This window comes from Ursus americanus, chromosome 23 (genome assembly GCF_024610735.1).
Source record: "Ursus americanus isolate L20-20 chromosome 23, mUrsAme1.1.p, whole genome shotgun sequence".
NCBI lineage: Eukaryota > Metazoa > Chordata > Mammalia > Carnivora > Ursidae > Ursus > Ursus americanus.
In genome coordinates, this window is record NC_142149.1 from 37,978,067 (window position 1) to 37,990,306 (window position 12,240).

Below are 12,240 nucleotides of genomic sequence, written 5' to 3' on the forward strand. Positions count from 1 at the left end.
ACTCTGGGGCCCCTGAAGTCACCCTTATCAGGTGCTGGGATCAGTGAGTCTGGAGGCCAGGAGAGAGCTTGGGGCTGGAGGTGCAGATTGGCTTACAGATGATGTTCCACATTTGGAAGATGGACAGGACCACCCGGGGTGGGGGAGTGTGCCCAGAGGGAGAAGACACCAGATCCCATTGCAACAGACCCCAGAGTGTGTCCAGATTTGTTCTTTGATGTCAGAATCCCGCTTGGCACAAGTCCAGCCATCAGCCACAGTGAGGAATCATTGGTCCTCGAGAGGGCTTGACTGGGATGGGCTGTGGGGACCCTGGCCTGATGTTGCACCCCTCGGGTCTCACCAGTCTCTAGTCTGGTCACTCATGTGCTGCTCTCCCTTTCCTCTCTCCCTCAGGTGTTTACAAAATATGGAAAGTGTTACATGTTTAACTCAGGCGAGGATGGCAAACCTCTGCTCACCACGGTCAAGGGCGGGACAGGCAACGGGCTGGAGATCATGCTGGACATTCAGCAAGATGAATACCTGCCCATCTGGGGAGAGACAGGTGAGCTGGGCACAGGGACCGGGGCTGTGGGCGGTGGCGGAGGGCTACAGGACTCTGGAAGACTGGTTTGCTTCAGGTGGGCTGTCTTGGCCCAGGCTATGAAGGACCGCTGTCTATCAGCAGGACAGCAACATACCAGTGGAGAGTAAGGATGTCCCTGCACGGACTGATGCTCTGGGCTTCCTCGGATTTCAGTAGATGGGAGGGGGCAGATGACAGGAATACTGGAAAGGGAGGGCAGCCGGGCAGAGCGGGGTGTTGGGAAGGAGGCATGAAGCAAGGCATGATTGGGCAGGCAGGTGGCTTGATTTCAGGAGAAGAGGAAGACACGGACCGGCCCCTTCCTCTTCCAGCATCTTGACTATCCCAACCCAGCCAAGGAGGCCCAGCAGCAAGGGAAGTGGCTCCTCCCGCTGGGGGAAGGTGGAGGAGCTTGCTGGGTTGGAAAGCCGAAGGGCATGGACTCAGGGGCCTGGCTCCAGGCCTGGGTGAGCCCGTGGGGGGCCTGTGTGTACAGGCCCCGAGTTAGCTCATGCACTCATTTATTAGTCTAGTCATTGAGCAAACCGTTCATTAGCTGTGCGTACTATGGCGGGCTTTGCGCCACGGTGAGGACATTAAGGTGAGGAGATGCTTAGTGGGCTCCGTCCGCTTTTCTAAATCCGGTGCCCCTGCCCTCCAGCAAACAGACGAAGTTCTGGGTTTGTGCCGGGCTCTGGCATCCTTGAGAGCTGACTGGCAGAGCCTGGTTTTCCAGAACATCCCTGAGCTCAGCCTGTGTCCTGGGACCATGGGGATCTGTAGACAACCCTGGGTCCTAGGAGCTGGGTCTTGGTCTCCCAAAAGAGGCTCTGCTTTGTAGACACTGGAACATATTTGTTTATCAAATCACCAGGGGAAAAGGGGAGAAATGGGCAATAAGAATGTGTCCCGAAGACCTCACACCCATTACCCGAATACAGGTTAGTTATGCGTTTGCGTGGTAATGTTGTTACCTTGATGTGGGAGCTAGCAAATGTATACGTCCACATATGAACACGCACACTCACACACACACACAATGCCAGGCACCCCATCACACACATCTTCACACAGCACAGCTCCCTGTGGGGTCTGGCCTTGGGTCTGAGCACTGGCCGCTGATAGAATGGGCTCCAACCACAGGGCCTGGCCCAGGGAATCTGCATCTGCCTCCTGATGCTGTGGATGGATAGAGCAGGAAAGCTCTGAGATCATCTCTTCCAGCCAATCCCCTTGCTCCTTGGTGGAGGGAGAACTGCGGCCTGGCGGGGTGACCTTCTAGACATCACGCAGGAAAGCCATGGCCAAGCCAGGGCTGTACTGACCCAAGCTTCTGGAACCCCAGTTAGCCCCAGTGGACCATGATCGTGCTCGAAGACCTATGTGCCTAACACTGTGCAGGGCATGGTCAGGGAGGCAGAAGACACCAGACAGAGACCCTGCCTTTCAGGAGCTTATCGTCTCAGTAGGCAGCCAAACTGGCCCGCAGAAGAGGACAGCCTCACTCCTGCCGGCAGCTTGAGCTTATCCCTTATGCTCCCCCAGCCCTCCTCACTCCAACCATGGTCTCTGGGGTTGGGTGGCTGGGGAAGGAGTCTGCATGAAGAAGGAAGGGGTGAGAGCAAGGGCAGGGGCCACAAGAAACCAGTCAGAGGGGAGACTGCTCGGTGTTGTCCCGTAGAACTTTCTGCAGACATGGAGGGAATGCTCTCTAGCTGCACTGTCCGATACGGTAGCCACAACGGAGCATTTGAAATGTGGCTCATGGGACGGAAGAACGGAGTCTTTAATATCATGTCATTTCGATTAATTTAAATGGCCACGGGGGGCTAGTGGTTACCACACCGGGGAGCACAGTTGAGACTGCTTTTGTCGGCTTCCTGGATGTTTGCCTCTGCGGCCACCTCCCACATTCTTCAGTCCTGGCCTTCCCCTCACCAAAGCCGTGAGTGGTAGAGAGGGCTCTTTAGCCCCACTTAAGCAGGGAAGGAGGCTGAGGTTAGGGGACTTCACCCAGGCTGCCCAGCCTGATGGCCTGAACCCTCACATCCAGGCTTCCTTGACTGTACCTTTTCTTAGGCTGAGAAGTCACTGAGCAATGAGCACCTTTTGGACACCCTGGTAGCCTCAAAACCTCTTGTTTCATGGGCTGGTGGGGAGTGTGGTGTACGCACGTGATCACGTGGGTAGGAGTGAGGTGTGTAGGATGAAGGGTGGACTCTGACAGGTAAGGGTTGCTTGTCCCTGAGGTACCTGAGGAAACATGGTCACATCTTGCTGCTTGCTCTTTGCTCCAAAGGACTGTGGGCAGCTTCAGGCCGAGTCCTGCCATGGTCCTCAAGAGGGAGGTTGCCTTCTGGACCTGCAAGCCCTGTGGCCCCACAGACGCCATCTTGCTTCCTTGGCATTCCCCTCTCCTCTCAATTCCCAAGTCTTTGTCAGAGATATCTGGGTGATGATGGAGAAGAGAGGAATCTAAATATGGCGGTTGAGGGAGTAGCCACAGACAGCTTGATGGCAGGCAGTGTAATAGGACAGGAAAGCGCCATTATAGAGTCAGACCCAAGATGAAATCCCCAGCTCTTCCTTGACTAGCTGTGTGATGAGGACTCGTGAATGGGCCTCCATGTCCTCCCGTGTAACAGAGGTCAACCACAAAAACAAACCCATCGACTTTTCAGGATGGCTGAAGGAAGCACGCGAGAGCTCTCTGCAAACTGCAGACAGTGGAGGGGTGATAATGATGAGCATGGGGGGATCGTCAAACTGTCCCAGAGCCAGAGCCTGTCCTAAATATCCCACCCCTGGAACAGGGATCCTGAAGTAACTCAACCTCTGGAAATCTCATTCTGCTCAACACAGAGCCTCTGATACTTTGGCCTTGCCTCACGGACAGCTTCATTGCTCAGAAATTAAAGGAAGCAGTGAGGGAACCACTCCTCTGGGTGTAATTCTGGCAGACAGGAAGGACCTTTGATGCCTGAGTGAATTTGAAAAAAGTACCCCCTTTGAATGGAGCCCCAGCCCCACGGGCTCAGGCTTAGCGAAGACAGACGACTATGAAAATTATCAAGTGTCCTTCCCCCCAGGCTGACAATGCCCCACACCAGGAAGCCCTCTTGGCCAAACCTCCTTATGCAGGACACCCCAGAACTATGCCATTTTAAAGAAGGCAGGCTCCATCCCCTATGGACCTCGACAGTATGTCGGAATGTCAGGACTGGGGATATTACATGTTCCAGGAATAACAAGGATCTGGGACCCCTGCTTAGACAAAGTGCAACACATTTATGGATTGCAGGAATTCTTGAATATGCTACATCACGACTATCCGAGTAGGAATATCGCATGCAGCATTTATTTCTCAAATGCCTTTGGCCACGGAAACCTTTCTCACGGAGGAGCTCGCAAAATAGAACGAGGACAGAAAACCATCCTAGACCGTAGAAGTGCAGATTTCATGGCCAGTGTTTTCTAAAGGAAATTAAATTGAAGGCAGGTGGGAGGTTGTTAAAAATGAAACTCTGTGTAGATGCCTCTGAGTAACTTCAAAAGATAAAAGAAATAGGCAGTGGGTTATCTAGGTTGCACATGAGAGAAACCAAATTCAAACAAGCTGAGCCATAAAAGGAATTGTATTGCCCCCGGAATCCAAGGCAAGCTTCAACAACCAAACAGCGGGCGAGCGAGGATGCAGCGTCAGAAACAACTGGAACCAAGGGCTGGGGCCCCCTGGGGTCCCTGCTTCTCTCACCTCACCTCTCTGAGTTGCTTTATTCTCTCTCACTACAGACAGGACTTTTCCACACATATATATTTTTCCACACGTGACTGCCAATAGTTTTCTGTTCTACACATCCTATCACCAGCAAGAGACTATTCTGAGACTCTCCCAGGTCTCCTATTAAAAAATAATAATAATAACCAGGGAAGGAAATCATTGGCCCATGGGTCAGTTGGGTGCCCACACCTGGACCAATAAGCAGTGACCGGGGGAGCGAGGTTATAGAAGGACTGAAGAGCCCTGAGGAAGCTGGGTGGATGGCAGCTGGGGAAGGGGTTCCCAAGAGAAAGTCCCGTGAAGGGCCATGCTGGGGGAGGTAGGGCTGAGGGTAAGGGCTGGGGATGGGTCACCTCTGAAGAAACTGGAATTGGCGTATAGGAGGCTGTCAAATGGCCTCAGATTCTAGATACATAGGGTCAAAAGTTGGAAAGACTTCAGATAAGTCTCCTCCCTTTCTCTTCTCCCTCTAGCCTTCATTCACACCATGCAGAACACACTTTTTATTGAATATAATCTGCCTCGATTTCCCCAAATCCTAGTATTTAGAAAAATGAACCTGAGGGGGGTGCCTGGGTGGCTCAGTCAGTTAAGCGTCCGACTCTTGATTTTGGCTCAGGTCATGATCTCGGGATCTTGAAATCAAGCCCTGCTTTGGGCTCCATGCTCAGTGGGGAGTCTGCTTGAGATTCTCCCTCTCCCTTTGGCCCTACCCATGCTCTCTCTCTCTCAAATAAATAAATATTTTTAAAAAGAAAGAAAAATGAACCCAATATTATATCTTTGAGCAAAGGAATTACGTTGAGGGCCTATGCTCTAATGGAGGTAAATTTCTGGCACCTTATTATCCACTGTCAGCCTCATCACCTCCTACTCTGTGCCCTTGTTCACTTGGCTCTGGCCACCCTGGCTTCTCTGAGACACCTTGAAAACTCCAGGAACACTCTTACTTGAGGGCCTCTGCATTCTCCACTCCCTCTGCCTAGAATTCTCTCTGCTCAGACCCGCATGGCCAATCACCTCACCTCCACCAAGTCTTTGCTCAGATATCACCCTCCCACGGAGGGTTACCCAGATGACTCACCCCACGCCTCACCCCTCCTTCTCTCCTCTGCTTCTCCTTTTCTCCATGATGTGTCACCTTCAAATACACCGTGGGATTTACGTACTTATTTTTTTCTTGTCGATCCCCTTCCGCTAAAACATATGCTCCAAGAGGGCAGGGATCCTGGACCCTCTGGCTCACTGATGCACACCAGGCCAGTAAATATTTGTTAATACATTTGTTGAGAGGGGGGAATACTGTGCCCACTGACGGGGTCAGGGCAAGAGAGAAACTGGCGTTCCTGCGTGGCTGCTATGGGCTGTGAATTTTCTATCCCACGAACCCTTTCAGTCACCCTCCTAACAAGGTGTTGCCATCCCCCCTGTAAGACAAAGAAACGGGGGCTCAGAAGGGCTGAGTGAGCCTCCCAAGAACACACATCTCGTTAAGTAGTTGAACCAAGCTAAAAACCCACGCATGAACCCAAAAGCAATTCTTTCACTACGTGCCTTTAATGTTCAAAATGTGATTGTAAAAGCACTGCCATGAAAATAGCTCAGGGGGGAAAAAAACGGTCCAGGTGACATCTCTGAAGAGAGAATGGCATATAATGATAGGTCTGTTAAACTTTTCCTTTTCTATTTTTCCCTTTTTTTTCCTCAATAGCAGCATCCTTGTGTCGAACAAAAGCTCTAGCACAGCTCCAGCTACAGAACAGATAAGGGTAGAACTGCTCTGGTTCACCTGGAGATGGGGACCTCAGTGTGATTGCCCCATGCTCACTATGGCCCACCCTGAGGAACCCTAGGGCTCCAAGGAACCCAGTTTGAAAAGCATTGGAAGGACGCCTGATGTTCCCGGGGAAATAAATGGTGTCCATTGGTTCCGTGGCTGTGTACATCCCAGAGACCAACTCCAAACATCTCTGTCCCTTCTCTGGGGATGGTGAAAGGAGCTCGTGGTGTGTCTGCGGAGCTCCGGAGTCTTGGGGAGGTTGGCAGTCCAGATTTCTGGTTGAACATGGTAGATTGAACAGAAGTATTTCTGGAGGCTCCCTCCATACACCCCACCGAAATGGCCATCACAGATTTTTTTTTTTTTTTTTTTTGAAGTACGAACACACAATGACAGGATGGGAAAGAAGGCAACAGTCAACGTCAGCAAGTTTTGGGAAGATGGAAGGCAGGTGGTCATTGACTCGGCGTGTGGCAGACAAAGCTCAGGGATAAGGGTCTACACTGAAAAGCCGACTAAAGCCACACGGTTCTCACCACTGAACCCCCAGGAAGAGTCAGGAATCAGAGGCATCGGACCCTGCTAAAGATAGGGATAAGAGGTAGGGAAAACTAGGAGAATTAGTTCAAAGTCTGTAAAAGGAGCTGTTAAGTCTCCCAGATACCCAGACAAGTACCTCTCTGCACCCCAGGACCCGACGAGATGAAACGGACCGGCGCTAGGCGTGGGGAAACCAGACAGAGCTGAGGCACGGGTGAGGTACCGTACAGAAAACAGGGAGATGAGGTCAAGGTCGGCTTACTGAGGAGTGAGGCCCCAGCCAGGCTAATCTACCTTACTACCTCCAGAGGTCTGGGGGAATCCCTTTCTGGAGAGACTGACAGGCTCAAGAGAAAAGGTCCACAGAGAACGACAGTCAGGAGTCCCCAGACACGACGGCCTGGTTAGATCCCGCCAGAGGGAAGTCCCTTAGTAAGTCCTCCCACCCCCAGGAATGACTGTGCAGCTTTTAAGTCCCTCTTAATTATGAGTGGACAGCCAAACGCCTGGCTTTTGAGGGAAGCCACTGACAGGAAAGGAACCACACCAGCCAAACAAAAAAGGAACTGTGAGGAAATAGACATAATGATGAACGGCACAAGCTCAAGAGCCAGACCAGAGCCTGGGTTCAAATCCCAGCTACACAACTTACCAGCTGTGTGACTTTGGGCAAGTTACTTAAGCTCTCTGAGCCCCAGTTCCTCACCTCTAAAATAAGAATAATAGTATTGTCTACTCTGTCAGGTTGTTAGGAAGACTGAAATGAGTTAGTATTTATGAAGTACTTAGAAAATGCGTGAATAATATGAGGCACTATGTAAGCGTTTGGTAAATACAAAATGAATGCAGGGAGCTGAAGGAAACGTCAAACCACTCTTAAAAAATTCTCAAGAGGGGCGCCTGGGTGGCACAGCGGTTAAGCGTCTGCCTTCGGCTCAGGGCGTGATCCTGGCATTATGGGATCGAGCCCCACATCAGGCTCTTCCGCTATGAGCCTGCTTCTTCCTCTCCCACTCCCCCTGCTTGTGTTCCCTCTCTCACTGGCTGTCTCTATCCTGTTGAATAAATAAATAAAATCTTTAAAAAAAAAAAATTCTTAAGGGATGAGAGATGATATTGTATCCATAAACACAAGCTATTAAAATAGGACGCTATTAACAAGTAACATGCAAAGGAAACATTGTGGTTTTTTTAACTCCTGGAAATTAAAATATGATTACATTAAAAAAAAATAGAAGGGTTGGAACTGAGGAAATCTCCTGAAAAGTAAAACAAAAAGGCAAACAGATGGAAAACGGGAGAGAAAAAAATGTGAAAATGAGAGGGTAAATCCAGGAAGTCGAACACGCTCCTACCGGGAGTTTCAGAATAACACACCAGATAGAATGGAGGAAAGGATGTTGGCAGAGAGGTAAGATATGAAGAGTTCCTGGCTGAAGCACGTGATTATCCGTAACCAAAGAATTCACCGAGTCATGTCCGCAGTAAGCGGCAGAACAACCAGACCAAGACGCATCCTCGAGAAATTCAGGCTAACAGAGATAAAGAGAAAACCTTAAGAGTTTTTGGAGAGAAAAAACAAATCACATACGAAAGATCTACAATCAGCAAGACCTGGGACTTCTCAGCAGATGCAATTGAAACCAGAGGACACTGGGCAGAGAGGAAGGATGGGAAATCTTTCTTTTCTAAAATAGGATTCTTTACCCAGCAGGCTACAAATATTTGGTTTCAAATATATTTCAGGGGCGCCTGGGTGGCACAGTCAGTTAAGGGTCCGACTCTTGGTTTTGGCTCGGGTCATGATCTCAGGGTCATGAGATCGAGCCCCAGGTGGGGGCTCCATGCTCAGCTGGGAGTCTGCTTGAGATTTTCTCTCTCCCTCTCCCTTTGCCCCTCCCCCTGCTCGTGCACACGCCCTCTCTCTCTCTGTCAAATAATCTATATCTATCAATAATGCAATCATAATTAATATAAAAATTATATTTGTATGTTAATATATGATTAATATATACATTATATATTAATATATAAAATATATTTTTTGGTGAGAGCATTCAAGTTCTACTCCCTTCGCAGATTTCAAATATACCAGACAGTGTTATCATCTACAGTCACCGTGTTTTACGTTACACCCTCTGAACTTACTTGTCTTGAAAGTTGGTGCTCTTTCACCAACCTTTGTCTATTTCTCCCACCCTTACCCCCTAGGAGCCACTTTTCTCCTCTGTTTCTTTTTTTTTTTTTTTTAAAGATTTTATTTATTTATTTGACAGAGATAGAGACAGCCAGCGAGAGAGAGGGAACACAAGCAGGGGGAGTGGGAGAGGCAGAAGCAGGCTCATAGCTGAAGAGCCTGATGTGGGGCTCAATCCCATAATGCCGGGATCACACCCTGAGCCGAAGGCAGGCGCTTAACCGCTGTGCCACCCAGGCGCCCCTTCTCCTCTGTTTCTATGAGGTTGGCATTTCTGTGATAGATGGCAAGCCAAACAAACCAAAAAAGAAAAAGAAAAAAAAAACAGGAAACACAAAAGAGTGTCACAAGAAAAAGATGGAAATCATTAGATACGACAAGGCTGGAGTGAGGGCAATATTTATACCTAATTCAGTAAAAGCTGCAGACTGGCTTAACCAAAATAGCGTGTAAGTCTACAGGAGGATGGAAGGAAAAGAAATGGAGAGGCCACCTCGTGGAGAAAGTCTATAGCCTCATCATCTCCCATGGGAGGAACTTGGTGGATAATACCTGTAATTTTTTAAAACCAAGAAATATCTTTCGAGCAATTGATGTCCATGGAAATATGGAAGTGTATACGAGAAGAAACAGCTCACACGGTTGAAAGTAGCTGTCTCTGAAAATCGAGGCTCGGGGAGAGGTGGAGCCCAACTCTGCTGTTTTTCATTAAAAGCCTTGCGGTATCATTTGGCTTCTTAAATTATGTACATATATTGCTTCGATAAAAATTAAAATTAAATTTAAAATGATCCGAACTTCTCTGCATAGCTGGAAGGCCTGAGTGGCGATCATGAGTAGCACAATTTCTATCTTCCATCACAAACGGGACGTAGCAAGAGTGGAAGCAGATGGTTACTATGGTTTCTCTGACATCTCTGCTCCCAGGAAGCGCTCTTGTCACGGTGCCTGGTGCCGAGGACCTTCCCGGAAGGAGAGGCGCAGGCTCCAGCCCGAATCCTGAGAGTCGGGAACCCAGGGACGTGCGGCAACCAGCTGGGGTTCCGGGCTCACTCTCAGAGTGGGCCTTTGCTCTGGATGGGGGCGGGGAGGCTCGGCAGGTGCCAAGGAATCGGGAGAAAGGACGCTGCAAGTCAGAAGCACCATTGGAGACAAGCATCCATGAAGCAGCCAGAAAACGGACTTTTATCGTTCTGAGAAGCAGCGCCCCGTGCACACGCTAAGTGCTGTGCGGAAACTACGCGTGCTCTAGTGAGACGTCGCAGCCTGGCAGGCAGTGGTCTGAGGGCCATATCCAGGCGAAACAGACCCACCTCGGAGCTCGTGTCCTCCCATTCAGTAAATTGCCAAGACTACCTACGGTGGGCCAGACCCTCAGGGATACCCATGAAGGGCACAGTCCAGGTTTGCAAGGAGGTCACAGTCTAGGGACTATCTTGAGGTTCCTTTTATGTAGGAGATGGAAATGCTTTGATCCAACATTGCTCACATACAGTGCCTACAGGGTGCCAGACTTTTGCAACCTGGGCGCGTGTAAACAATTAAATGTCATCGAGTGCTCTAACTGGTAAGGATAGAAGGAGCAGGTGATGGGTTCCGGAAAGGAGGAAAAGGGCAAGTCAGGGGAGGCTTCAGAGAGGAGGTGATCTTTGGGCCTCTTCCCAGGCCTGTCTGCCAGGCAGCCAGGCAGAGGATGGGAGTCAGAGAGGGTGTGAGTCGTGAGGAGGTGGGAGGCCGAACAGAGGGAGGAGAATCTGGAGCAAAGGCCGAGAACAGCCCGGGGTGTCCGGGGTAGCTGGCCCTAAGCCTGAGACCCCGAGCTGGACAGGTGGGCAGAAGCCAGATCCCACCAGATCTGGTGTGCTCAGCTAACACATCAATGCTCTCCTGTGAGTCCTACACCCCAAAAGGTGGTCCTCCAACCAGCAGCAACAGCGTCCCCTCGGAGCTCGTCAGAAATGCAGAATCTAGAGTCCAACCCAAATCTGCATTGTAACAGGATCCCTGGCTGATTCATGTTCTCGTAGGAGAAGCTCTGCTCCAGACCACCTTTCCCACCCTTTGGAAGTACGAGGATGTCTTTTTCACATCTAGATATTTCTCTGACGTCACCCCCCGCATGGACGCTCTCATGCTTTTTATAGCCACTGATTGAGAATATATTCAATAACAGAAAGTCATATTTTGAATGACTTTGACTTCCGTAATTAAATCACAATCTATATACGTGGTCTGTTTGGCATCTGGTTGTACCTAACTTCCGTCACCAGCGTGTGTAAACAGAATTTTTATATATAGAATCTCAATCATCCGCCAACTTCCCCTACAATTCCGGATCCGTGGCTCTTCCTGACGGCTTTTCAAGGGCGGTGTCTCCTGCATGTTGGTTGCCCACCCAGGCTCATCACCCTTCTCAGCAAGGAGTTTATCATCTCTGAGCCTGAATGCACCAGGGAAACTCATTATTTAAAGAATCCTTGGAACAAATCTTTTTGTAACGAGAGTAGACCAAAGTCCATGCGGGTGCCTTCACTAACGTGTGGTTGTGGTTAAACATCCTGTTTAACAGGAATGTGTCAAATGAAGCCACTCGTCTCTGTTGCGTAACTAAGACCCGACGTTAACCCTCTCCTTCCCCAACACGGGCACATCACTCTACAGTACGCAACACGCTTCACCCGCATTCTCTCCTCTGATCCTCATACACTCTTACGATGTAGACTGAGCACTTCTAATCATTTAACAGATTAACCCATTTAACAGGTGGTAAGTAAGCAAGTCTCTGAGGGGCTGAGTGCCTTTCCCATGACCTCATGGCTAAGAAGTATTGGAACCAGCACTTGAATCCGTATCTCTGATTTGGTCCTTGGTTCTTCCCGCCAAGAGCTAGTGTTTCTGAATAATGAAAACAGAAAAAGAAAAGGGGGGATAAAAAGGTTGCTTTGGGCAACACTTGGTTAACGGTTTTGCCAAATCATGTCAGAGGGGCTTTGAGGCTCTGCGGGACGGGGCTGAGGTTTGCCGTCCTCACCGCACTGTCGTGGCCACTTGAAAAGGAGCTGTGGGTGTGACGCCCGCTACCTCATGCCGCTGCCCCGAACAGACATAACTGCAGCCCATCAGGCTTGGGGACACAGTGTTGATTTTTCTTCCTCCAGAGCTGGTCTAGCCTCCAAATGTCGCCTGTGAGCAATGGAGTGTGCGCGTCCCTGTCTCCATGCTGGGTTCGGATTTGCTCCCCTAGGCTCTCTGCTCAACTGGGCCTGCCAAGGGAGGGGTAGGCAGGGAGCGTAAGACGCACACAGCCCACCGTTAGCCAGGCAGCGATTCGGGGATTCTTCGTGTCGTCTTTAGAAAACTCAGCCTCCTCTGAC

General features: G+C 50.0%; 1 protein-coding gene across 1 annotated transcript in view; it reads left to right on the forward strand.

Moving 5' to 3' along the window:
• Positions 1–401: 401 nt before the first annotated feature.
• Positions 402–12,240, forward strand: part of LOC123777051 (acid-sensing ion channel 2) — an 88,383-nt gene continuing 76,544 nt past the window's right edge. Inside the window, exon 1 of the mRNA XM_045773508.2 lies at positions 402–547. Within this exon, the coding sequence (XP_045629464.2) occupies positions 424–547 (124 nt within the window). The 5' untranslated portion in view covers positions 402–423. The remainder of the gene's footprint in view (positions 548–12,240) is intronic.